This window comes from Mustela erminea, chromosome 7, assembly GCF_009829155.1.
Source record: "Mustela erminea isolate mMusErm1 chromosome 7, mMusErm1.Pri, whole genome shotgun sequence".
Taxonomy (NCBI): Eukaryota; Metazoa; Chordata; class Mammalia; order Carnivora; family Mustelidae; genus Mustela; species Mustela erminea.
The window spans coordinates 121,065,596-121,093,191 of NC_045620.1; the positions used below are offsets into that span (position 1 = coordinate 121,065,596).

General features: G+C 53.0%; 1 protein-coding gene and 1 long non-coding RNA gene across 2 annotated transcripts in view; one reads left to right on the top strand and one right to left on the bottom strand.

Moving 5' to 3' along the window:
• KCNK3 (potassium two pore domain channel subfamily K member 3) overlaps positions 1-10,254 on the bottom strand; it is a 37,888-nt gene extending 27,634 nt beyond the window's left edge. The window contains exon 1 of the mRNA XM_032353086.1: positions 9,749-10,254. Coding sequence (XP_032208977.1) covers positions 9,749-10,031 — 283 coding nt within the window. The 5' untranslated portion in view covers positions 10,032-10,254. The remainder of the gene's footprint in view (positions 1-9,748) is intronic.
• Positions 9,885-19,102, top strand: LOC116596077. Its single transcript, XR_004287992.1, has 2 exons — positions 9,885-9,977; positions 18,280-19,102. It is a non-coding gene; the product is annotated as an uncharacterized LOC116596077 (long non-coding RNA).
• Positions 19,103-27,596: the final 8,494 nt, after the last annotated feature.

Sequence of the window (27,596 nt, forward strand, 5' to 3'; positions counted from 1 at the left end):
TAAGCGCCTGGCATAGTTCTCTCTGGGCTGCTCTACTGGGGCCTGACAGTATGGGTCCCTGGAGAGAGCCCCCAGACAGTCCTGCGGCTGGCGGGCTGGAATGTGCCTCTCCGGATGTTTCTGAGATGGTTATTTCTACACTGGGGCTATGGTCAGGAGGCCCTACACATTCCTGAACCGGGACACTGAGTCCGTGCCAAGCTGCGAAGCCTCGAGCAGAGATGAAGGGGTCTGAGAGCTGGGGTCTGGGGTTGTCCATGCAGGAAATATCTACGCCGTGTCTTGCGACAGTGTTGCCTGGTTCAGCTCAGTGCTGCCGCCGGGGCTCCTGCCTACCATCCACAAACCTGGGTTCGCTCTGCTCTCCAGAGTGGCCTTGTGGCCGAGAACAGGAAGTGTGGGAGGAAAAGCTCCCCCTGGGGGCTGAGGTCTTCTGGGTGACCAAGGCAAGGGTGAAGGGAGACAGTCAGGATTCAGGTTCATCCCCCTCTGGTTCAACTGGAATCCCAGGGGGCACCCACTGGTTCAGCTGGGGTGATGAGGACACCCCCAAGGGTTCAACCAAGGTCATGGAGGCACCTGCTATTGGACTGAAGTGATCTATTGGTTCAACCATGGTCATGGGGGCACCCGTGGGTCAGGGGATCCAGGCAGGAGGGCGCAGGGTGGGGGCGCACTTCCCTCCTCCAGCACCTGAGCAATTAGGTCCACCCACCAGAGTCCAGAAGTCTGCCCCTCTACGGGTCCTCCTCGACCCCTGCCACTTTCCTTGGACACACTCATGCCCCTCAGCCTGCCCTATGCTGTTCCCTCTTCGAGAAAGTTCTCACTGCCCATCATCACCTACTAGTGTCCCCACTCCTCATTCGAGCTCTCTTGAGGGCTACCTGCCCCAGGAAGACTTCTCAGACCCCTACTTGGAGCGTCTACTGGGATTTACTATAAATAACATTCAACTGTGGTTTCTGGATTCCACTGAACCAGAGTCTCTGTGGGGAAGGAGGTGGGTCTTCGTTTTCTATTCTTTCCATGCCAAGTATAGTGCCTCGCACTCAGGAGATCTAAATGATTTTTGAGGCGCTAGCGTGGGGCTCCCTCTTTGGGTCCTTGGACTCACCAGGCTGCCCCCTTGAGGAGCAAGAAATCAAAACATCTCAGAGTTGGAAAGAATCTTAAAAGCCATTTATTGTAGCCCCCAGTCTGATATATGGGTAGTGTGATGATCTTTTTGACATATCAGCTTGGCTAGGTTAAAGCCCTTAGTTATTAATCAAACACTAATTTAGGGGTTGGTGTGCAGCATTTTGTAGATGTAATGGAAGTCCATAATCAGCTGACTTTGAGTAAAGGAGATTATTTTATATTATCTTAGATAATCTGAGTGGGCCTGATTTAATCATTTGAAAGGTCTTAAGAGCCAAGCTGAAGGTTCCCTGAAGAGGAAATTCCGCTTGTGAACGGCAACTTCAGCCCATGCTAGAAAGACTTCCAGCTTCCTGATGGTCTACTCTTTGGATCCCAGAATTGCCTACCAGCCACTACTATCACATAAGCCAAGCCTTTGTAATACGTCTCTTAATACAGCTCTCCTATAGATTTTGTTTCTCTGATTGAACCCCAATGGGTACAGGTATCCTCTGCAGCTTGCCCACCCTATGTCTTCTTGTATGCTTCGTGTGATGGGGAGCTTTCCACCTCTCAAGGCAGCACAGTCCCATCTTTGGTCAGCTTCACCCCTAACTAAAGTTCTCCTTATTTTCAACTTGATTAAGTCTTTCTGTGGACTTGACCCACTGCTGCTGCTTCAACCCCTTGGGCCCAACCAGCCCAAGGTTGGTTCTTCAATCTTGCAATAACCCAGCAGATATTTGAAGGCACCATGCGTGCTCTCCACGCCTGTCCCTGCCAAGTGTCGTTCATGCGACACACTGTTCCCTTCCTCTGACTGTTCCCTAGTTTGTTGACGACCCTCTTAACGTCTGGTGTTCCCCTGCCAGCTACATTCCACACCACTGCTGGCAACTGAGTGGATGCATCTAGTGGTCAAAGGACCACCGGTTTGGAGACCCCCTGGGCCTTTGGTGTCTGGATCCCAGCCCATGGGAAGCTGGGGGCGCCTCTTGAAGGAAGAAGTGAGCCTCTTCTAATGGTGACTAGAGGCCGCACTGCCCCCTTGGGACTTGGGGGTGGAAGCCAGTTTTCCACTCGGACCTTTCATCTCTGGGGCACCCCTTCTCCATGGACCCGAGGAGCTTCCCTGGCAGATGGGAGAGGAATGGAGGACATTTGAGGACAGCGGAGACCCATTTGTGGGCTTCGCCATGGGGAAAGCCCTTTTTCACTGGTCTCTCCCCCCCCCACCCACATGATCACACAGCCTGTGCCTTACCTAGCCTCCACTTCCCACTTCCTGTGGGGCCAGCCACAGCCCTCTCTAGCCTCAGAGTCAGGATCCACCAGCTCTGAGGCTACTAGCTCTCATAGTCCACAACCGGATTCCTAGGGACTTTTCCAGCTCTACACATTCTCATTCTTAAAACCACAGTCCACTTCTCAAGTTGATTCCCCAAAGTCAGGTCTCCACGCTATTCCAAGTGTGGACTAGGAATCAACAGCATCAGTGCCCCTGGGGGCTTGCTAGAAATGCAGAATCTCCGGCCTCACCCCAGACCTCCTGATTCAGAATCTGCATTTAAACCAGATCGACCCCATTCTTGCCTGCACAACAGTGTTTGCAAAGCATCAATGTCCCCGCATTGCTGAGTGGGACTTGTTCCCTTCGCCTGAGCAACATCTCTGTGCAGGTGGAAGACTGAGGCGTGCCACGGAAGTGTCTGCTCCTCTCACAAGTTCAGGGGCAGCAGAAGAGAGAGAGAGAGAGAGCCGGAAGGATTTGTCTAAGAGGAGAAAGAACCCTGTTTCTAGCTCCCAGGCCAGGCTCCTGCTTTGAATTCCCAGCAGCCACGTGCCCCCTTACAAAGGGGTCCTTTGTGTCACTGAAGGAAGGAGGGGAAACAGGAGCAGCGAGGAGTCTGCTTTTGCGGAGGGTGAGGGTGGGAGCTAGGTCCCAGCCTGGCAGGGATCCCAGGAGGCCACAGGACCAGGAGGACTGGAGTGGATTGCTCTAGATGGCCGGCCGCTGAGGCCGGCTCTGGAAAATGGGCAGGTGAAGGTGTGACTTGTGGCTGTAGCTTGGGATGGGGTGAGGGGTGGGTCCCCAGGAGCTGCCTGGGAACTGCCTTAGCCAGGGGCAGTTTCTGGACAATGAGGAAGTATGGACAAGCTGGGAGGCGGTGGCATCATTGGGACCCTTGACTGCTCTCTCCACAGCGACAAGCGTCTCGAAAGGTATTTGTCAGGTAGCTCTCTGCCAACCAGTGGCTAACAGGGGGGGTCAGGAGGAGACCCAGGGCTAGCGGAGCAAGCCATCTCTTCCTTAAGAGCCTGCGGGGGCGGAGGGGGGTGCGGCCAAGAACACCAAGGGAGTTGTCAGTAAACAGGGCTTCAAGGCCAGCTCGGAGAAGAACCGTTAAGTATAGCCTTGATCATGCCCTTTCTCTGATCTGAATTTTCCCTTCCACTCTCTAAAATCAGAGGGTCGGAGCTAAAATTCTGATTTCTCTTTGGGCAAAAGACTCTTGAAGGCAAGAGATCCTGACGCTGAGGCCACAGCTGAGTGTCCTGCGTGGACCCTGGTTACGCCATCCAGCATCATTTGTGACATTCATATGGAAGGGATGGCAGGGACTCCATGGGGGTTGGGGGAAGGGGAGGAGGGGCATGGCTCTGTGAAAAGATATTCCCTACAGCCCTGGGTGGAAACCCTGGCACAATCTTTCTTTATTTGTAGGGTCCTGGGCCAATTTTCAAACTCCTCCGAGTTCCCCTTCCCTTGATGGTGACAGAATGAGAAGGCCAGCCCTCCCAGGGCAGCAGTGAGACTGCAGGCTGTGAAGAGCGCCCCTGACACCCAGCAATGTGTAATGGACAACACGTCAGTTCCCTGCGTCCAAGGCAGGGGTGGGGCGTGAGGGGGCGTCTGTCTGGGTCTCTGATAATGCTCTCTGTCAGAGCTGGGTCTCTTCCCTTCCTGCTGGCTGACTGCAGGGAAATCACTTCTACATTTTTTTTTTTTATTGCAAAATCAACTCACCGATTCACCGTTTGTGTCGCCAGCTGAAAGCTGTTTATAGTGGTGATTTGCACTACACTCGTCTGTGCTTGTTTATGTTTTCTTCGAAAATACTTATTGTGTTTGTTCTGTCCCTGCTCTGACCAGGCGTGTGTCTTCTATTTTTGGTCCTCTTCTCGCCCCCACTCCCTCCGTGTCTCCACCCCCCAAATCGTGATGCATGGGAACTGGACATGTAGGTAGGAGGCATGACAGTCAGAAGGACCTCTCATCAAATACAGACTCTTTGTAGATGAGGAAACTGAGGGTCACAGAGGACCAGCAACTGAGCTAAGTGGAGCTGGAACTCTTGCCTCCTTGCTCCAATCCAGTGTGGGTTCTCCTACCAATGTGAACCTCACTGTCCTTGACCAGTTTCCTGCAGGGAGAGGGAGCATTGCCCCTCAGCCTGGATCTCAGGCAGGCTCCAGGCATGGGTAGGATCTGGAAAGCCTGGGTTAGGGGAATGGCATTAGGAGAATACAGAGAAGGGTGTGGCAGCCTCTGGTCCCCAACCCCACCATCCCCCACCTATTAGGAGGGAGCAGAGATATCCATAGTCTCGGTAATCCTTGGGAAATGGAGAAGTTCCCTTCTGTGGGGGAGTAATAGTAATAATGCATGAACAATAATGTTAATTACACTGATCATTGCTGATATTGCTGATATGAAATACGGACTCTGTACCAGGCACTTCCTTTCTATTGTCCATTTCATCCTGGGAAGCAGATATTATTCTCCCCATTTTGCAAATGACAAAACAAGCTCAGAGACACTAAGCAACTTGTCCAAGATCAAATAACTAGTGGTGGGGGCCTGGGGGAGATGAGTGGAGAGGTGGGTTGAGAGATGAACCCAGACACTCCAGCTTCTAAGCCAGAGCCTCCCTCCCTAGACACCACAGAGAAGGCTTGTGTGTCAAAGCAGAGGGGTGGCCTGTGGGCACGGAGGAAGGAAAAGCTGACCGAGAGTGGGCAGTAGAACTGTTCCAGGCTGGTTGTCCCTCCACTCCACCTCAGCAAGTCAACAGAGGACAGGGAACAGTGGAGTAAAATGCAACCAGAGGTCTTGGTGCTAAGAGAGATGGTGGGTGGTGAGGGGAACAGGCTAGGGGGATGGAGAGAACTCCAGTGGGGTCACCCAGAGGCCTCGGTTCTAATCAGGGTTGTGCTCGCCACTTGCTGTGTGACTGTGGCAAGTCACTCCCCTCTCTGGGTGTTTGAATGGTTGCTGATGTCTCCCTTCACTCTTCTATTTGAGGACACTGGGATGTATTGGGTGACAGGTCACTCCTGTACTTTCCTCCTTCTTGGAAAGATGTAAAAAGTGCAGGTTCCTTCCTGAACTGCCTTCTTGATTTCACAATCTAAGGACTCCCGGGCCACGTGGTGGGTGATGGGAGACTGTGCTCCGCAGAGAACAGGCCGGGAGCTGAGGAGAGAGCAGAACAGAAGGTTTTCTTTCCCAGCTCCATCAGCTAATCAATCACCCAGCCTCTTGTTGCCTTAGAGCCCCAAGGATTACAGGAGCCCTCATGGGAGAACAGCACCTGTGAGTCTGTGGCTATCTCAGGTAGGGCCTGGTGCTGGGCACAGCTCTGCCACGTGGTCTGGGTTGGTCAGGGGCCAGGGTGTGGGGGAGGGGAGCCGCAAGCTGGCGAAAGCATGCTGGAGGGAGAGGTTCTCTCCTGGGAAGGGCTTTGCCTGGGTGACAAGACAAGCCTTGGCTCCTTGGTCAAGGGTCTGGGCTGAGTTCTTGAAGAGGAGAAAAAAACTGGCAGGAAAGCTAGGGCATGGGAGTCAAAGAGGCTCCGTTGAATCTGGGCAATGCTATGCGTTCAAGTCACAAGGTCAGGGGTGAGTCATTTGCACGTAGACCCTTAAGTTCCTCTGCAGAAAAATGGGGGTAATAAGTCCCCTCTTGGGGGGTTGGCAAGAGAATTGAACGAGAGCATATAGAGAGCCTGACAAAAAGTAGCCCACGAATGGTGGCTGCGAGTGTTCCTGCTGCTGTCCCTGCTGTTCCAATAATAACAAGAGACATCCCGAGCAAGTGGAAGGAGCGGAGGCCTGGGAGTCAGGTTTGGCTAAGCCTTAGCTGTGTGACTCCTGTCACCTCTCTGGTTCCTTATCTGTAAGAGGAGGGGGCGGCCCTGGCTGATCTGGAGCCCCTCCCAGCTCTGACAGCCTCTGGGCTATGAATAGATGAGGCTGGGGCCCCGGAGGAGTTTAATGACTCAACAGCCAGAGAGGTTAAGCTTTCCCAGAAAAGAGTTTCCATTTGCGTTTGATGAACTTAGGGCACAACAAAGGAAGGGTTTCCTGGCTGGGAGGCCAGGGATGAGGGAGCTGGAGGAATCCTTGCAGCCCATGGAGACTGTGACTAACCAGGTGAATGACTAACTCAGACCCTGCTGACCCTCAACCAATCAGGGCTGCCCGAGAGCACCCTGCGAGCTGGCATCACTGAGCACGTCCTGGCCATGCCAATTTTAGCTGGCTCTGGGCTTCACAGCATATGGAGGCAGAAGACACAGCCAAGAGAGCGGCAGGGAAAGAGCACTGGGCTTGGAGTCAGAAGACCCAGCTTGAGGCTCTAACTTTGCTGCTCACCAGCTACATGACTTTGGGGGAGTCCCCTTCCTCCTTTCCCTTCATGCCTTCATCTGTGCAACAGAGCTAACAATACCCGCCCTAGCAACTTTCCGAGCAGTGAAGGCTGAGAATCAGGAGATGAGATGAGTGTGTACTGGGATCACTAAGTGGCAGGTGCTATCATTTTTCTATCCCGATGTGAGTCCCGGTGCCTCAGGAGACCTGTTGGGGTCCCCAGAGGGTCCAGGTGGACAGAGGCAGTTGCCTCTGGGTTTTGGGTCCCCATCAGTTTCATACAAGGCCCCTTCTGGCTATCTGATCACAACACAGGCAAGCTTGTCTTAGAGCAGAGCCCTTGTGGACATTTCCAGCCAGATGGTGTAGCCAGAGAGAGAGGTGACAAAAAGCCAGGGCTGGTTGGGTGGGGCAGGAAGTGGGCAGTGCCTTTCTGGGGCCCCCACAGAACTCAGGTGGTGCTTCGATGTGGTCTTTCCTCTTGCCCAGCATTATAGCAATAAATATCACCAGAACAGCATTCTGTCTGCTTCTATCCCCAGCTGTTAACATCTGTCTGGGTAAGGACTACACGCACTTCGGGAAACGGCAGGGACAGAGGGGCCAGGATGATACCTTTTCATTTCTGCACCCCTTCAGCCCCCTCAGCAGCATTCTCTGAGTGCTCATGTGGGCCGCCGGGTCCTGTGCCAGCGCTGGGAGGACAGAGATGGGAACCTCAGGGCTCTGCCCACGCAGAGGTTAATTGCAGTGTGGTTAAAGAGACAAAACACATCCCCTAAAATGTAAATAACCATGTAAGAAAGCCTACACCGTGTCACCCTAGCAGTACAGACAGTGCATCCTGCACTTGTCTAGAGCGGTGGCCTTGGATGGTCTGGGAGACTTCAAGGAGGAAGTGGGATTTGAGCTGGACCTGGAAGGCTAGCTTGGACAAGACAAAGAGAAGACAGAGAAAAAGGTGTGCCCGATGGGCACACTTAAGGTGTTCTCAGGAGACAGTACGGCTGCAGTGGAGGGATCATGTCAGTAAGAAGTGAGAAATGAAGTCGGAGATAAAGTTAGAGCCAGTGATGAGGGTCATTAAAATTTGAGATAAAGAGCACGGACCAGATTCCACGGGTAGCTGGAAGCCATTGAGGGCTTCTGAGAGGGTATTGGTATGGTCAGAGCTGCACACTGGGGAGATTCTTTCTGGCAGGGTTGTCTGCAGGGAGCTTGTTCCATGGGGAATAAGGCTGGAGGCAAGGTCGTTTGGGAAGTTACTGTGGAGCTAGGGACCATGGGGCTGAGAAAGGGGACACATAATCAGAGGCACCACTTGTGGGAAGAGGAAGGGAGAAGACCTAACTCGCTGTTCAGTGCTCCTGAAACCCTGGCAGGTGGCAGGGAAGTGGGAGAGAGGGGCTACTTTCTGGGCAGGTCTGAGTCTGACTATTCTGTCCTAAACACCAGAGTCAACAGGACCCAGAGGTGCCCCCATTTGGGCCACATCCACTCCTGGGGCCCTTTTCTCTTCTTCTAAGAGGGGAATCCAGAGACTACATAGCAGAGTTCTCCCTGAACCCCAGAGAGGAGTGGAGCCTTGGGCCAAAGTCCTGCAGTGCGTAGACTGCAGGAACAGTGCCCAGTCCTGCCTTTTACCCCCTCAACCTCTGTGGACTCCCAGGAAAACACTGCCATCTTGTCATGGGCTATGCCAAGTGGCGATGAGCCCCTGGGAGCTCAGCCAAGGCAAGGAGAGGGACCAGAGAGAGAAGAAATGGGAAAGATGGAGGCCTGGAGACATCCCAATGGGCTTTGGGGGAAGGTGGGCTGGGAGCGTGCCAGCCCTGGGCAGAAGGCTTGAGATCATTTTAGCCAACTCTTCATGGTCTGGAAGTGAGCCTGAGACCCAGACAGGAGAAGGGACTCGCCCAAGGTCATATAGTGGGAAAAATGATGGAGCTGGGCTGGAATCAGAGTCTTGGGAGCCGGGAGGAGTTTACTCCTATCTGGACACTTCCAAATAGACTGGAGATTCCGGAGCATCCATTTGTGTGCTTTGTGTGTGTGTGTGTGTGTGTGTGTGCCTGTGTCTGCCCTGTGTGTGCTTGTGTGTGTGTACTTGTGTGTACGTGTTCCTGTGCCTATCTTGTGAGAGAGTCTGGGTGTGTGTGTGGCCTGCCGCACCGCTGTTTGGAGAAGGGAACTGAGGCCATTCCTGCCGGGTGACTGTTTTTTCCCAGGACAGCAGAGAAGGCAGACAGAGCTGGATCTGGCTTCCAGCACCAAATCTGCTGCCCTAAGAAAATTAAAGGCACTGGCTGGCTGTGCCCAAACTCTGGGAGCTGGACACACACACACACACACACACGCACACGCACACACACACACACACACGCGTGCGCGCGCGTGTACACACACACACACACACACACACACACACTCCAAGCAGCACTCACAGAGGCAGTTAGAGGGTGTTTTAAGCACCCAGAGTAAGCAGGAGTACCATGGAGTGCCAGAGTACCTGCATCCACACGTCTCCCTGGAGCCCCAGCCGGTGTAGACACGCCAAGGTGCGGAAGCCCATCTGCCAGGGACACGGAGTCGCGAGCTCCCCGCCGTTCTACACTCAGCTCTCTGCTCCAGGGCCTGGCCCGGCCACACCCCTCCTCCCCGGCCTCCGCCGGTGGTTCCTGCCCCTCTCACACACTTCAGAGTCCCCTGAGGCCCTCGCGCAGCCTGGCAGGGACAAGTTAGGGCTGGCCCGGCCGGAGAGTCAGGTCCGGAGCCAGGAATCGACGCCTCCCCCGAGTCCTGTCCCCGCCAAGCAGACAAACCAGGCAGAACTCGGGTTTCTGGCAGCGGGGGGTTCGGCGCCTAGACCCTCTCGGGAGGGGATCCCTTCAGCCCCGGCCGGCTCGGGACTACCCCGGGACGCGGCGCCCAACCCCCGGGTCCCCGCCCCCCGCCGGCGAGTAGTTACCGATGGTGGTGATGACGGTGATGGCGAAGTAGAAGGAGCCGGCGAAGCGCCACTGCACGCCGGCCTTGTGCGGCTTGAGGCGCAGCACGACGCGCTCGAGCTCCTCGTAGCCGCCCTGGCTGAGGTTGTAGCGCGCCCGCAGCTCCTGCTGCCGCAGCTCCAGCCGCTGCCGCTCGATCATCTCGGGCTCCGACTCGAGCGCGTCGAAGACCGCGGCGCCCACCAGCAGGTAGGTGAAGGTGCACACGATGAGCGCCAACGTGCGCACGTTCTGCCGCTTCATCGTCCCGCCCGAGCCGCCGCCGGCCCCCCGGCGCCCCCGGCCCGCGCCCCGGCCCCGGCCGCCGCTGCTGCTGCCCCGGAGGCGGCCTGGGGCATGGCTGCGCTCGCCGCTCCCCAAGCCGGGCACCCGCTCCGCGCCCCGGGGCCGCCGCCGCCAACGCCGCCGCTGCCGCCGCCGCGGAGCTGTCCCTTCAGCACCACCCACCGCCCTCCTCCGCCCGGCCCCGCTCCCGCCCCCCGCCCCCCGCCCGCAGGCCGCCTCCTCCCGCCAGCCCTCCCGCCCAGCCAAATAAGGACTGGGGAGACGCGCCGAGGGAGGGAGGAGGGGGGCTGGCGGAGAGGGAGGAGGGGGAGCGAGCGGGAGAGCGGCGGAGAGACCGGGCAGGACCGAAGGAAAGAGACCCAGGGAAAGAGATAACTAGACAGAGAATCGCCTGTAACTACAGAGAAAGAGAGAAAAAGAGGCAGAGGGGGGTGTGACAGATAAGGAGATAAAGCCAGAGGTAGACTCACAGGCACAGAAAAAGAAGCGGCAGGCAGAAAAATACAGAGCGAGAGAGGCAGAGAGCGAAAGATGGAAACAGAAAGAGCGACAGAGACAGGGAGACCTGGGTTGCTAGAGATAAACTGACGACGGAAAAAGAAAAGCAAGGAAGGGAAAAAGGAGCAGGCAGAGCGAGCCCTCCCCACTCCCCGCCTCCGCCCCCCCGCCCATCTCCACCGAAATCCACAGCATGTTTTCACTGGAAGGGACCTTGGGTCTTGCTGTCCTGCCCTATATTATGTCCATGGGGGAAACTGAGGTGCAGAGAGGTCAAGTGACATGGAGACACACGGTGAACTAGTGCCAGCACCGGGACTCAGCCATGCTTCCCTCCGCCCAGGCCACACCCCCCCTCCCAGCACCAGTCTTAGAAACAGCAGGGCACAGCTGTGGACCTGGGCAGGCCAGGGCCCACACCCAAGGGAAAGCCCTGCTCTCATGAAATGTGACCCTTCCCAGGTCAGCACGGCTCCTGGAACTGGCCGAGAAAGCCCAGGCTGGCAGCCTAAGCCAGTAGTGCTGAATCCTATGCTCCCCTCCTCTCTTCCTCCTGGGCTGTGGCGCTCTCTTGACTTCCCCAGCCCCAGCCCCGCACCAGTGGTCCAGGCTGGGCTGCCAGAGATAATGCAGATAATGCCAGAGATAATGCTCCCCAACAGGGGAGCATCCCAACAGGACAGGGATCCAGCTGAAAAAAGGCAGGTGTGGCCCAGACTAGGAGGCTGGCTGAAAGACTGGGGGGAAGCAGGAAGCCTCTCTGTGCCTCAGTTTCTTCTTTTGTCAACATGGTGGCAGTGGTGGTGAGGAGGGGCGGGCCGTGGGACCTCAGAGGAGGCGTCGCTGCCCCTTTCAGCCTCTCGCTTCCTTATCTCCTCGATGAGGTGCCATCACAGAGGAGCCCGCAGGCCTTGTTTAGCTCCAGACAGGCTGAGTAAGCAGAATGATCGGAATGCAAATCCCACTGCCAAGGAGGGTCAGAAAGTGGTTTATGGGACCCTGGCATGGGCCACGAGGAAAGACAAGGAGGAGGCCCCAGGGCCCCTGATGGAGGGTAGGTGGAGAACACAGCCCATCCAGAAACAGGAGAATTCTCTGCCCACGGCCTTGCCCAACCCCGCACGGCCAGGCATTTCAGTGCCTCTCGAGAAATACCACCAACCCCACTGCCTCTTTCAGCCATTCGTTCGGAGAGAATGTACCAGTCCTCTGCTGTGTGCCAGGCTAGGCAGGTTACATTTATTATTTCCAGTCTTACCACAACCCTGAAAGGTATGTAGAGGTCTGTCCATTTTAGAGACAGAGAAACTGAGGCGAAAGGCAGTGCAGAGAACTGTCCAAGATCGTTCAGCTGGAAGAATCTTCAGTCTGCCTTCCAAACAAACCCATTCTCTTCTCCATAATGACTCCTGGAGCCTTAGATTTTTGTTTGTTTGTTTGCTTTTTGTTTGTTTGTTTGTTTGTTTTCACCTGTAAATGAAGTAGCTAATTATACTAGAGTCTTTGATCTGATACAAACTTTCTGCACCCTTGGCCATGAACTCAGCCTACAGCAGGCCCTCCCCCTCTGGCATTGCCTGGCTTCGTGGAAGACAAGCGCTGCCTTTCCTGGCTTCCCAGAGGTGAGGGCGCAAGTTAGGTTCTGTCCTCCTGGCCACAATTGCCCCCCAAGCCAGATTCCCCAAAGCCCATCTAAATGAGCAAGGTTCAACTGGTCTGGTTTTCAGTGTGAAGGACTGTGTGTCCGGGGTCTGCTCACTTCTGGCTGTCAGGCCAGACTGCTGTGCAGATGAAAGGTGATATTATGAGTGAAAGAGCTTCGGAAAAAGGAAAAAGCTCTCTTTAGGGGCAGGGCATTTATTATTAATTATGGTGAAACTTGTTCTCACAGCATTCAGAACTAGAAGGACCTTTAAAGACCAGCTAACCTGACCCTTTCATGTTACAGATGAGGAAACTGAGGCCCAGAGGGGAGGAAGGGGGTTGCTCAAAGCCACAAATGTAGTGAAGGGGGGGCCAAGACTTATGTCCCATGGCTGGGGTCTCTCCAGTAGCCCCCATATGTATGGGATCAAGACACCTGCTGCCAGGGGAGCATAGGAGGTCCCCAGTATCCATGGAGCCCAGGAAGTCAGCTTAGGTCTACTCTCCTGTCCCTTCTACCTTTCTTCTCTTCAGGAAGGGGGACTGGCTGGGGCAGGGGGAACCAGGCCAGTGCCAGTCTAGGTTTCTGAGTAGGCCCTGGGTCCTGCAGGCAGGAGTCCCATCAGCTCACCCCTGACCTGTGTGGGATAGTGCCAAAGATCTAGAAGCCTATCTCACCCCCTTCTGTCCAGGACTCCTGGGACCTGCATGTACATCCCCTCATGGGGTTGGTTGCCTCATTCTCTGCCCAGAGTCACATATCAGAAAGCACCTCTATGAATCATGTATTTATAAATGATAAAATCTGCTCAGCTATGACTTTTCCATGTTCTATTATTTTCAATCCCTTGGTGACTCCAGTGGATGATGCCTTGGGCCAATTAGAAAGAGCTGATTTACACGCCTCCAATCACGATACTGGCCTGCCTCCTGTGTGATCAATTTCTGAAATCCGATCCAGTATAGAGAACATGGGGTGGAGAGTTGGGGGGCCTGGGCTGGGGTCTTGTCTCTTCCACCTGCTTCCTGTGGGACTCAGGCCAGTCACTCCTTCTCCCTGGGCTTTGGTTTGTACATCCATAAATGGAGTGGTTTGGACGGGACGTGTCTATGCTCCCTTCATTTATAACATCCCATGACCTTCCTGGACTGCTTCTGCTTCCTTAGTTCTTTCAAGAATCAGGGGCAAAAAGGATTTAGTCACTACTTTTAAGACTTTAGTTTGTGAGGAAGATGACACAATCAGAGTTAGGATAAATGGTACAGAATGTACCATTAGTTGCTGCATATTATTATGTACTAAACATTATACATGTATTATTTTCCACTTTGTCTTCCATGTCATTCCTCTCTAAGCTCTGGACACATCTAATGACTTTCATGCATTACTTCTGACTCATGAGACTCCCATCAGCTGGGATGCTGGTGCTTCCTTGACTCTTCCACTGTTTATCTATGGAACTTGTGTTCAGGCTTCAAGACCCAACTCAAAGCCCACTCCCTCCATGAACCATTCCCCATTACCTCCAATCAGAACCAATAGCTCTCTTGTGGTTCCATCATACCTGGTCTAAGCTTCAATTCAGTAGACATTCCTCCTACCTGGTAGACTGGTCAGTTCTTGAGTATCTGTCTTCCCCATTGACTCATTATCTCCTCCAGGGTGGAGACCCTCCTTATGCTATGCCTCCCCACAGTGGGGAGCTCAGTGTTTTGCACATCAGAGTTAGTCTACATGTCTGTTGTGCATTCAGTACCCAGCCAAGTCCTTAAAGTCTCCTACACCTGCTGGGTTAGAGAGCAGCAGTGTCAGCGGGGATAGGAGCACAAACAGCAGAGTCTGTAGGGAGTAAAACAAGGCAGTTTGCTTCTGTGACTCTGTCAAAAGACACTTCTAAAATGGAAGCAAGCCCTGCCTGGCTGAGGGATAGAGGTAAAGACCCATGGGAGTGTCCTAAGGTCCAAGGGCACATGTGGAGAGAGCACTGAAGTGGGAGTCTAGACACCCGGAATTTGGTCCCAGTTGCTGCCAACTAACAAACAGTTGGTGGACTCGAGGGAGTATGCCATCGCCTCTCTGGACCTCAGCTTCCTTCTCTACAGGATGAAAGGGTTGCCTACCTCAAAGATTCCCTTCCGTCTGACATTTTGCAAGGTTAATGATAGATCTGGCCCTGTGATTAACGATACTTGTCCTACAATGGCCAAGAATGTGGTCTGAGGGATGAGGGGCCCAGAGTCCTCTTCATCCATTGTTTTCTAGCATCCCATGTCCTTGGCCACCCTATGTGGTGTGATGTAAGAAGGAGTATCCCAAACCATCTCAATATCCAGCGAGGAGGAGGCCTGAGAATGGGGGTGGCCTGGTGGGTCCAGGAGCTGCAGCTGGCTCTGGTTGGTGGAGAGTGGCACCAGGCATCGTGGCCTCTGATCGTGGCTGATGGCTGGTTGAGCAGATTTGTGGTGTTTTAGGGATGACTGAGGTGTTTCTTGGTATACCCCTGAGGGAAAGACATGGAGGATTAGCCTGGATTTACAAAGCATAACCAGTCCCAGAGCAGCCGGCTTGCATTTGTCAAGAGACACTATTTGTTTAACATCTCAAGCCCAAACCAAACACAAAAGGCAGCTGTTCACAAAGGAGAGCCTCTGGGAGCCGTTGGGGAGACAGTGTCGTGCTAGGGGGTGGACACCTGGCTCTGTTCTTAGTCCTGCGGCAGAAGAGCTGAGGGAGCAGCTCTGGATACCAACTTGGGTCTCCTACAAGTGGGAGCGAGAACCGAGTGGTCTTCCCGGAGTGGCTGTAGGGATCAGGCTGGCTTCCTGTGTCCGCAGAAAGCTGGTGTCCTCCGCATTTGACGAATCCTTTCCCCTAGAGAGGGGCTTCCTTGGTGGCCTCCATCTCTGGGACTGAGTGTCACACTGAGATGAGCATCTTCGTATGTGTGTCCTTGAGAACCTGCTGGGAATTTTCACCTGGGCGTATACCCAGAAGGGTCCCTCAGCACTGCTGGGCTGTTCTCCGTAGCCCTGTCTTGGTTTGCTCCGTCCCCAGCGAAGCACAGGGTTGCCTGCCTGGCCCTCACTGACTCTGGTGCAATTCATGTTTCTGTTTTTGCCACTTGTATGCCTCCCAATTTTCTACTAATTCCCCCTTCTCTCCCTTTCCCTTCTCCCTTTAACACCTCCCTCCCCCATGCTTGGGGCAGGGGTAGTGAGCAGAGCCCCCATTACTGGGGTCTCAGGCAGGCCGGCAGGCGATGAGAGAGATCTCGGAGAAAACCAGCCACAGTTCTCCAGCCTGCGGCGTGTGTGTGTGTGTGTGTGTGTGTGCGCGCGTGGAGAGGGAAGGGAAAGACCAGGACCGCAGCTAAAAATCTTGGACTCACAGCTTTCCCTCACCACATAGATGGACAGACACACACATTCTCCTCTGTGTTTTACCAAGGCTCCAGAATAGTTCAAGCTAGAGGAAAGCCTAGAGCACGACAAGGAAAAAGGCCTGGTGCTGGGAGCCAGCACCCCCAGGATGTACAAATTGCTGGGCCAGAGCTGGGACTCAAGCCCAGCTCTCCTAACTTCGAGCCTTTAGCCGCAAGAGAAGTTCCCTAAACTTGCTTCCTTCCCATAGCGAGAATCAAGTCCCTCAAATCATAGCAAGAATCCAGACTCGGGAGCAGCCATGGTTCCAGCTTTCCCGACAAACACCATGCGGCTGAGGAAGAAAAGTGAGTCTGGAGATCTAGTCAACATCCTCACAAATCTTGAAACTCTTCTTTGCAGGTTTATAGCTTCTGAGGAAGGAGCAGAGGCAGCCTGTTCTCAGGACCAAACGCAATAATTATAACGGCACTTGGATGATGAATTAGTTGATGAGTATCGAGTGGCGCCTGTGAGCCCGTGAGCCCGTAAGCCCGTGAGCCCTTGCGTGTCCAGGTTCGGGAGGGGGAAAGAAAGGCAACTTCACCCCCACTGAGCAGGTGTTAGGTGTCTTTCCACCAGGGAGGGGCGGGGTCGCTGCCCTACCACGGCATTCCTGGAGCAGCATCCTATTCTGGTTGTCCTGTTCTGGCTCGGGCTGCTCTTCTCCCTGCTGGGAGAGGAGTCCTGGCCTCTGGGGTCCCAGTTGCTGGGCTCCTGACCTGCTGGGAGGGAGGAACTGACAAGCAGAAGCAGGTTTCAGGTCCATCCATGATTCCTGAGATTACCGAGGGGCCTCACCAACACGACGGACCTGGCCCAACCCAAGGAATTTGGGAGGCTCAGCTTGGAGAAAAGATGCATGGGGCATGGGAGCTATTCTCAGGGAGGAAGGATTAGCTTTGGTCTGGGTGGTCTAGCAGGGGCCAGGGATCTGTGGGGAGATATACCAGCAGAAGAGCTTTCAGCTCAAAATAGGTTGAACTTTCTCTACACCTCTGAGGAAGGAATGGGTTGTCCAGGAAGTGATGAGCTCCTGGTCAATAGAAGTATGCAAGCACAACCTTATTGGTCCTTTGGGTTGAGGCTGCTTGAGAAGGATCCAAGGGGCTAGTACAGTGCCTGCTACATTGCAGGTCTGCAAGAAATGCCTTTTGACTTGGTTGCTGAATCTACTGAGTTTGGGGCTGGACGAGGCACCTTTTGAAGTTCGGTTGGACTCCATTCCACATGTCAGGAACAGTCCCTCGGAGCCAGGCACCTTGTCCCTCCAACCTCGAAATGCTCTGTACCCTGGCTCCTGGGAGGCCTGCTCCTGGAGTCCTTGCTAAACCACCAGAGCCCTGCTTTCTCCCAGCCACCCCAACCCAACCCAAACCCCACAGACTTACATCTCATATCTGCCCACAGAGACCCAACACTCACAGGGTGAAGTGAGGCCCAGAAGCCCTAGGACTCCGGGAAAGGAAATGGGCCTTTGGCAGGCTAATTACTGGGAGCTGATTCTATTAAGCAGATAGCTCGCTCTAGGCAAAGCAATTACATCTAATCAGCCCCTTGCAGCCGTCCAAAGGGACAGCCATTTGAGCCAGACACATGCGTGAGGAGGAACATCAAAGCAGCCTGGGGCTTGGCCTTGGCAGGCTGGTCTGAGACCAGGGGCTGCTCAGAAACTGGTTCCCTGGCCCCTTCCCCAGGCGGCCAGATCTCGGGCCACAGTGGGGCTGTGGCACTGTGGAGGTGGCCCAGAACTGGGACTCAAAGACCTAGATGGAGACTTGGCTTTGCTACTAAGGAGCTGGATTTCACTGGGGAGAGTGCTTCTTCTACCTGAGCCTCAACTTCCCTGTCTGTCAAGTCAGTAGTATAAACTAGAGAGGATTCATTCTGAGTTTAAAATGGTGGTTCATCTCAGTACAGTGTTGTGTACTCAAAAATTGCTTAAGAGGGAAGATCTTATGTTAAGCATTCTTTATTTCTTTTTAAAGAGTTTATTTATTTATTTGACAGAGATCACAAGTAGGCAGAGAGGCAGGCAGATAGAGGGGGAAGCAGGCTCCCCGCTGAGCAGAGAGCCCGATGCGAGGCTCCATCCCAGGACCCTGAGATCATGGCCTGAGCCGAAGGCAGAGACTTTAACCCACTGAGCCACCCAGATACCCCAAGATCTTATGTTAAGGGTTCTTATAAGAAATAACAATAATCCTAATAAATACAGAGAGCAGACGGGGGTTTTTGGAGGTTATGGGTATCTTTATGGTGTAGATGGTGATGAAGACATCACAGACGGGTACTTATCTCTGAACTCGTCAAGTTGCATTCATTAAATATTAGGTTTTTGTATGTCAATCATCCCTCAATAAAGTGGTTTAATGAAAAAAGACAACACAAAACGGAAATGCAGTCTGTCTAGCCCATGTGGTTTGGATCCTAGTCCGGGATGGCACTATATGGTGCAGGGCCTAATTACTCAGACTATACTTTTAAAAATAGCTGAAATAATATGTTTTTAAAAATGATGGATGCCCTCTTGATAGTCTTCTGTCCTCTAGAAATGTAATGAAATGTGTTTCAAAAAAAACAGCCACGATGATGATGATTATAATATTATTATTATTTTGACCATGATTTATTGGCTTCTTAGTCTCAGATTCTTGGAGGAAGCTGGATCATGCGAGAGAGGGAGAAAATGGGAGAGGAATCCCCCAGAGATGGGGGAGAAGAGCACGAAGGAGACAGGTGAGACCCCGGGCTATGGCTGTGCCCCTTCCATCTGTGTTGGCTCCCTTCCCAGAGGAAGAACTCTGTCGAAGATTTCTGGATGCTGACAAGATGCAGAGGATAGATTTGAAACATCAGTCCCTTCCAGCGCTGAAATTCTGGGATTCTCGGTTGGGACCAAGCTACTGGTGGGACCCAAAAGCGTCAGCGGGTCAGCCTTGTGCAGGGAACAAAAGGCAGGGGACTACAGCAGTGACGACCTGTGGCGCCTGGGCCGGCCATGGCCTCTCTGTGAGTCTCAGCTTCTTCCTAAACTGCAGGAAAACGAGGGAGCTGTCTCCCCATAGCCTCTCTCACACGGTGGTTGGGGACTCCGAGTGAGATGATGAATGCGAAACTAAGACTAATTAATTCCATAAAAAAGGCGAGAACATAAACTAAAAAAGCTTCTGCAAGGCAAAGGAAACCATCTACAAAACGACAGGCAGCCTGCGGAATGGGAGAAAACATTTGCAAATCATGTATCTGATAAGGGGTTATCATATATGTAAATAACTCCTGCGACTTGATAGGGAAAAAAACACACGACCCAATTAAAAAATGGGCAGGTAGCTGAATAGACATTTTCCCAAAGAAGACATAAATGGCCAATAGGCACACGAAAAGACGCTCAACTCCACTCACCACCTGGGAAATGCAAATCAAGACCACAGTGAGATTGCGTCTCCCACCTGTAAGAATGGTTATGCTCTGAAAGATAAGAGATAACAAGTGTTGGTGAGGAGGAGAAGGAAAAAGAGCCCTTGTGCCCTGGTGGTGGGAAAGCAAATCCAGCAGCCATAGGGAAGCCCTGTATGGAGTTTCCCCCAAAACATTAAAAACAGAACTACCGTATGATCCATATATATATATGATGGGTTTTTTCTTTTATCAGAATTTAAAAAAATATATATATATATATACACACACACATATATATATGATGAGTTTTTTCTTTTATCAGAATTTTCTTTAAATTAAAAAAAAATTTTAATATATGTATATGTGTGTGTGTATATATAATAAAGGAATACTATTCAGACATAAAGAAGAAAGAAATCCTGTCATTGGTGACAGCAAGGATGGAACTGGAGGGCATTGTGCTGAGAGAAATGGGTCAGAGAAAGATAAATACTCTGTGATCTCACTTACATGTGAAATCTGAAAAAAAAGAGACCTCATAGGTACAGAGAACAGACAGATGTTTGCCAGAGGGTCACGTGTGGGTGAAACGCCGGAGAGTGGTAAATGCACCAACTTCCAATGATGAGATCCGCGAGTCTTGGATGTCCTGTACAACATGGTGACTACAGTTGACAAAGCTAACCGTATATTTGAAAGTTGCCAAGAGAGTAGATCTTTGAAATTCTCATAACGGGAAAAACATCGGTGTCTGTGTGCTGGAATGGAGGTCAACTAAACTTATTGGGGTCATCATTTTGTAATGTATACAGATGTTAAATCATTATGTTGTGCACCTAAACTAGTACGATGTTATATGTCAATTATATCTCAATAAAAGAAGAAAAAAGCTGAGAATATTATTACAAATAGCGGGGACCCAGATCTCCCTCTCCAGCCCTTTTCTCTGGTTTGATTTTCATGATTGCAGCTCTGAGAGCAGGACAGCCTTGCCCGCTTTCCCCAGCCTTGGTGATCTCTGGTGGCCGGTGCCCATGTCATTAGACCAAAAGCCTTGGTCTGTCCTCCAAGAGGAGCCCCTGGTGCTGATGGGCAAGCAGTGGCCTGGCTTGGCCATGTGCAGCCTTCGGGCATCTGTTAGGAGGAGAATTCACCTTGATTCAGATGCTGGGTTGAGGAGAGCTGATTCCTCCGCATTAGGCTGGCAGGAAAGAGGATGGGGGTAGGCTAAGGAGGGGGGCGGGGGCACCAAGAAAGCTTGGATCGCCCTGCTCCTCAGCACCCCACACAAATCCTTTTCCAGGAGAGAGGCCAAAAGGAAGAAGCTACTTTCTTCCCCATGTTATTCCAAGAGTGGTGGGAGGGAAGGCTGGACCCAGAGCTTGTTGGAGAGCCTATAGTGCCAGACTGAGAATCTGCACGGCTACGTGGAAACAGCTTAGGGACACGTAAAGTGTAAGGGCAGGGCTCTTCCATCTCGAGGTCATGGCCCTCTGAGCCAAGCCTGCATTCCTTGGAGTGGCCTCCATCGCGGTCAGCCCATCAGACCTCTCTGGCCTCATCCCCTTTGCCTCACTTAGAACTCTTGCCACCAGCCGTCCCGTATTATTCACAATTTCTCCAAATGCTCCCGGCTCTTTCTTGCCTTTCTGCCAGAAATACACACTCTGCTAGGGACGTCTATGGTTGCATTTTCATGCTCCCCAAAGCCCTTGGAATGGCAGCATTCCATTTTACAGATGAGGAAACTGAGGCTCACAGAGAAACAATTTGTCTAAGCTCTGATAGGTAAATGGACGAGATACAGCATTCAAACCCGGATCAGTTTGACTCCAGAGTCTATGCTCTCAGTTTTCTGCCACATTCCATCTTGAGAAAGTGATTGAGGGCAGAGCTGGGCAGCAATAGGGGAAAAGAACAGAAGGCATTATCAACAGTGGCCAGGCCCATAGTTAGAGCTTAAAAAATACTAGCTGTGTAAGTGAATACACAGGTCAGAGAGGACAGCCTTAGAAAGGTCCAGGACCCAGGACCTTGGTTTGCTCCAGGAGGGACAGATGCTAGACTCCCAGTAGGACACAGGGCAGACCTGTGGGGGAGGCCAAGTGACTCTGGGTTGGGAGACAGGGCTGTCATGAGCAAGCTGGTCTTGTGTGACCCACCCAAGGTAGAGGTGAGGGAGGAGGCCACGCTGCCCACGGCCCAGTCCAAGCACAGTCCCTAGGCATCTCACCTAGGCAAGAACTCAGAAGTGTCTCTAAGCTGTGTACAAATTGAAGGATGCCTTTGAGGCTTCAAGCTAGGTGCCTAGGAGAGGGGCAGTGTGATCAGCGCACCAAGAGATATGAAGGGGAAGGGACCATTCAACCACCTGGTTGAGGTTGGTCTTTGTGCTGGGGTCTCAGGAAGAGACATGGCTGAGGACCTGGTCTCTGCCCGTGCAGATCTCAGGTGGCCCAGGGATGGCGCAGTCCAGTGATCCGTGGAATCCTCAGCACCTCCGGGAGATGGAGATCTGCTAGGAGGCGGCGCTCCGGCAGAAGGGCAGGAGCCGTCAGGGAGATGGAAAAAGTGATGTCGTTAAGGAACAATGTGGCCGAAGGAATGAGCTGTAACTTGCTGGATCCAAAAGGACAAATGGGAAAACGGCTGCCAGAGGCCCAGGGGTGTCTGATGATAGCCTGACACTGCCCTGGGGGAGGGACTGAGCCCCAGCCTGGAGGCCAGAAGAGAATTACCCTATAGGCTCCGTGGACCTTTTCTGTCCCCTAATACCTTGCCAAGCAAAGCTTCTGGTCTATTAATAAAAGCTTGATGAATTGAGTCGGGACAGAGAACAGAGAACTCTGCCCCGTTTCAACAGAGTAGATCTAAGGAGGCCGCTGTGAGGCCGAGGAAAAAGCACAGGGCTGGCATCCCTGGGAGGGTCTCGCCCCTGCCCAGCTGGGAACCTCCCTTTTGAAGATGGGTTGCAAGGATTAGGTGAGATTCAGGATCAGCAGTCCTGAAGCTGGGACTGGCATGACAGAAGTACTTCCTTCCCCCTCCTCTGTTCCCTCTTTCCTGGGTAAGGGCCGGGGAAAACCAACCTTAATGCAAAGTCCAGGGAGGAAGCTAGCTGACCGGGGGTGCTTCGGCAATCTGGCAGAGGAAAGGGGCTTGCTGGGTCTGACTGGCCGGACGTGGGGTGGCGGTGGGACCGTGGAAAGATGGAGCTGGTTAGAAGCAGCCAGATACTCAGCAGAGACTCAGTGGAAATGGAGAATTTTGAAAGAAGCACCAAAGGGAAGTCATGTGTGTGTTTGTGGAGTAGTGGGCATGGGGAGGTCATCTGGTCTAAACTGTTACTTAAGAGATGAGGCAATGGGCCCAGAGAGGGGAAGGGTCAAGGTCATGCAACCTGGTGACCGCGCTTTGGCCTTGATCGAGTTGGAATCCCGTTGCTGAGTTTCCTTATTAGAAAAATCTCTGCCTAGCTCCGAGGTGATGGGGTTCCAGGCAGCCAGTGCACCAGACTTGAGCAGAAGTGGTTGTGTTGACCGTGGGTATCTGGAGAAATAAGAACATGCTTTCTTATTGTGGTCAAAATTGTTGAGAACCCAGTAAGCCCCGGCTGGGGCTCCAGCTCACCTCCTCCTGCCCTGTGGGGCCCAGTGTGCTTCAGAAGAGGGTCTCCTCCTGGGAATTTTGGGCTGGGAAGCTTTGGGGTCTGGTGGGCTGGGACTCTGAAAGGTGGTTGACCTCCAAGGGCTTGACCCGGGGAGTACAAATGGCCACACTGAGGCCTCTGTTTGCCAGTGATGACCCCAGAAATAGCTCTCTCCAGTCCCCCCCCCAATCTCACTTTTAAAAGCTCATAGGCAGTGCCCATGTGGTCCCACTGTCATCTCCATTTTTCCAAGGAGGAAGGATCGCTCCATAGTCCACCCAGACAGTAAATGGTGGAGGTGGGACCCTGGGTTACTCTCCACAACACACTGTGGTCTCTGCATCTTCCTCCTCTTTCTGCACACACTTCCAGAACCTTCCTTGGGGCCTGTGACTCCCTTCAGCTGCCAGGCCAGATCTCCTGAACTCCGTTAACTGTGAATGTCAAGTCTCAGCTCTCGTACGTGAGCATTTTTGCTTTCTGGCTGGACCAACTGTTTCCCCCAGAATTAAGAGAGGGATGCAGAAAGGGAAGGCTCCATGCCTCTGTACACAGAGGGAAACTGAGACACAGATTGGTTTCACCAAAACCAGGATCCAAAGTCCCTGTCCCCAGGTCCAGCAAGAGAGACCTAGAGCTGCAGGAAAGAGAGCAGGCAGAGAAACACTGTTTTGTTTTCTTAAGCTCCCCGCTGGGACTGAGAACACCAAATCCTCTTTGAAAAAACAGAAAGGGGATTTAGAAAAAAATCAAGATATTAACCTTCTGAAGCTGGCCACCCCCATATAGAGATTAAATTGTTTCTTAAGCATTTTTTTTTTCATTTCTGTAAAGATCTTAATTCCTGCCAACATCATGGCCTGAACTATGGAAGGACGGAGAGTAGGAGAGCCTTGTCCTGGCCACCCACCTGCCTGGACACACACACACACACACACACACACACACACACACATACCTCACACCTCACACCTGGGGCAGGAGAAAGAGCATTGCAGGAAGAGCCAAACACCTGAGCTTTATTTTCAGCTCTGCCCCACAACCCTGAGCCTCTGTTTCCTTATCCCCATTCCCCACCCCAAATGGGGTGGTCGCACCAGCCAGTTTTCTAAGATTTCTTCCCAGCGCACTCTCGGGAGCTGCTTGCTCGGGAGCTGTGGGCTGGCCCCTCTCGCTTATTTCCTTCTCCCTCTCCAACCCCCACTTCTCAATGGCCCTGCTGGTGTCTTCCAGAACTTCTCTGACAGCCTGGACAGCAAGCACTGGAGGGAGGGGACAGGGAGGCGTGCCTTCTGGATCTGTAAGGGGCTAGGACGGCTTTCATGGTTCTTTCAGCTCTGCCGCAAATGCAAAGTCACATGGGAAAACACCCAGCCTGCGGCTGACGCTTCCCAAAGCCCCTTTCCCTGCTTCTGATCAGCCCTCTTTTTAGTTCTCCTGGATGCCCAGCCCCATCTGGGGCCAAGTGCCCTTTATCTGTCTCCCCCAGTGAAGAAGCCACATCGTTTTTTCTAGTTTCAGATTCTCCACAGCCCGTGTCATGTGGACCTGATCTGAATCCCCCAGGGGTTCTCAGGGCTCTTTGGATGAAGATCTGGACGTCACTGCGGCCTGAGAGCTCTTGTGGATCCTCTCCCCACCGCCCAACCCCACGCCCCCCACCGACCTCTCCAGCCTGGCTTTGAGTGAGGTCCACTTGCCCTCGTCCTCTGGGCTCTGGGAACCTTCTTTCAGGTCCCCATACCTACCATGTTCCTTCTGTGTCTGCCCCCGTGAACCCTACCTCTGCCCAGGCCCTCCCCTGTCTCCAGCTGACACACACCTAGAAGCCCCTCTGACTGTCCCTTCCCCAGGGAAGTCCTCCTTGACTCCTGACACATTAGGTCCTCCTGCTCTGGTCCTCTGGCTCCCCTTTCCTCCCTGATAATGAAGGTCCATCCCAGCAAGAAGACAAGTTGTGCCCCCAGCCTTGGATGTCTGCTTCCTTCCCCCACTGGACCATAAGCTCCAGGAGAGAAGGGACAGGCCATTGTGTCTGTTTGGATCAACACTGTCTCCCCAGCACCTGCCCAGCATCCGGCACCCACTACGTACTCCCGAGTACATGAATGAATGGTATCTAAAATTGCTGTCTTTACACACACCTGAATTCCTTAAGATAGCTTTGCTCTTCTCTGCCTAAGTAGCCGGCCGTCCCTACAGCTTCCTCCTTTTCCCTCAAGTTTCTTTTTAAACTTCTCTCTGACCTGCCAACATCATCAGCCTGATCAAGCAGCAGACTTCACATCCACGTTTCAGTTCCTTCCACCTTCTGACAAGCCCGATCGTTTTCACACCTTGATTCTGTTCTGCTGTTGGAGCTGCAGCCAACAGCGGTTATTCTGGGCGCCGGGGAGGAGCGCAGCGGGGGGCTAGCCCTGGCCCCGTGAGGTCCCAAAGAAGGTGCCAAGTGTCCCCAAAGGTCTTGGTCTGGTTCTGGCTGGAGTAGAGGTTAGAGGAACCCCTCTTTGTCGTTTTCTGTTGGTATTGTTCAAGGTAGGCTCATGGAACAAAGGTTCCTTAAGGTGTTCTACAAGAGTAAGAATCTTGTCCTCAAATATATTGGAAAACGGGGCATCACTCAGAGTCAGTTCTAGTCAGTTCTAGCAGAAGCCAATTCTGCTAACGGAAGCTTGGAGGAGATTTATTCTGAGGATCTTGGGTAATTCACAGAATTTCCTGGAGGGCCAGAAAATCAAGGTCAGAGACAAAGCAGCCAGGATCATGCCCAAAAGCGTAGTGTAGGAATGGCCCCAGGAAGACCCCATTGCTACCACCATGGGGCACAAACACGCTTGCTTGTGCCGCCAGCTCGACCCACCCTTAGAACCGCCATCAGGGAGGCCTCTGGAAATAGTGGGCAGCCACCGCCACGGAACCACCATCCTCTCTGCAGTGGGTTCTGCAGCGTTCTTGCTGCTTTGCCTCACTAGCTTGGGGTTCAAAGCCTGGGGAGATGCGTCTTGTTGGTGCAATGAGGTCACGTGCCTGTGCCCCTCCTCAGGACAGTGGGCCAAGGCGAATTGGCCACTTTCCAGCTGCTGCCTCCCAGCAGAGAGGAAATCCTCACACACAGGAAGTGGGAGCAGACCCGAAGAATGACAACTGTTCTCCTCACTGCGGACCCTGGACACTTCCCTTGGGTGTCCCAGTGCTTCAGCCGTGAGTTTCTCCAGCTCGGCACTGTTGACATTTTGGACCCGAGGACTCTGTGTGGCGAGGCTGTCCCGGGCACAGCAGGACGGTTCACAGCAGCTGGGGCCCTACTCGTCAGATGCCAGTAGCACTCCTCCAGTTGTCACAACTCAAAATGTCTGAATTCATTGCTAAATATCCCCTGGGGGGTGGCTTTTCCTGGGGCTGAGAACCACTGCTCCAGGAGATCCGTGGGAAATCTGTGATACGTTTGAGGAACCATGATTGATTTAACCTTATTGACCATGGAAAAATTTTTTTCTCTAGCACCCTTTTCTCTTATTTCGCAGAACTTACTCTGAGAAATGCTGGGCTGGTCACTGGGGACCTCATTCTAGAAATATCATGGAGGTTGGGGTTGCCTAAGCCAAATGGCCTGATGTGAAAAGGGGTCTCCCTACTGTCACCTCCTCCACCTCTCTGAACAAGGCTGGGGGCTCCGAAGCTCCTGCCCTATGAAGACCCCCACATTCCCAGGGCCCAACGGAGGAGCCTACAGAATGCCATTCAACTTGGAAGTCAGTCTTTTCCCCTTGGCGATGAACCCGGCCTGCAGGAATAGGTATTGCTCTAAACACTAGGGACCCTGTGTTGGGGACAAACGTCCTGCCTCTGACAGCCTACTATAGCCCCACCCCCTGCACAGTTGGACAAAGATCCCACATGATGCAAGCTCCGTGGGCTTAGTCTGTATCTCACGCATGTTTACCGGGCTAGGACACTTATTACTGCCCAGTGAATGCCTGGGACACAGGGTCAAGTTCAACCCCACCAAGAAAATATCCCCCACCCCAACTGTGATGCAGGATGAGAGGGTCGTAGACCCCTGAAGGGTGCAACCACCACCCACTGGCCTTGCCTTTGAGAGGAGCCATTGAAGCTGTTGCTAGGCCTGGAAGGGAGTGTTCTCCATATGTGGGGAGGGGGTGGCTCAGTTCCAGCTTGTATCTCCATCTTTGGAACTGCCGCACATGGCCTATGATGTCTCTCAGTAACCTTGGCTCTTAACCTTGGGCGACTGGCACGGTGGAAATATACAGCATGGGGGGCAGAGAGACCTGTGTTTGATCTCGGTTGCGCCACTCACTGGAGGCGTGGACTCGGGAGGGCCACCTTTCTCTCTGAACTTCAATTGCACTGTGTAGATTTTTTTTAAAAAGGCATTTTTCTGGCTCCTACATTCTAGAATTCTATATTTTAGTATTAACAGGTGCCTCCCAGGTGGCAGAAGGTAGGACTCCCTGAAGCCTCCCTGAGAATTTAGGAACCCGTGCTCTAGGACCCCAGGGTGAAATTTCAGAGGGCAGGGGAGACAACTGGGGGAAAAAAAAAAAAAGCTAAAAAATGCCTTGGATCCCAACCAGCCAGAGGATGCGCGAATGGAAAATTCCTGCTGTGTGTCAGAGGCCCACCTGGCCCATGTGACAGCCAGCCGAGCCAGACACGCAGGCCCCACGGCATGTTTAGACAGCACTTTCCTGCCCTGTTGACCCTGGCCCTTCAACACCCATCCTGGGAAAGTGGGTAGAGAAGCAGGGTCCTCGCCTGGGCTCAGGAGAGCTTCCTGGGTTTCCATGACTGAGCAGGGACTCAGGAGCAGGAAGGTGGGTTGCAGGAGAGAGATGAGGCTCAGGTTCAGTCCCCAAGGCAGACCGGAACCCATGTCTGGGACTGGG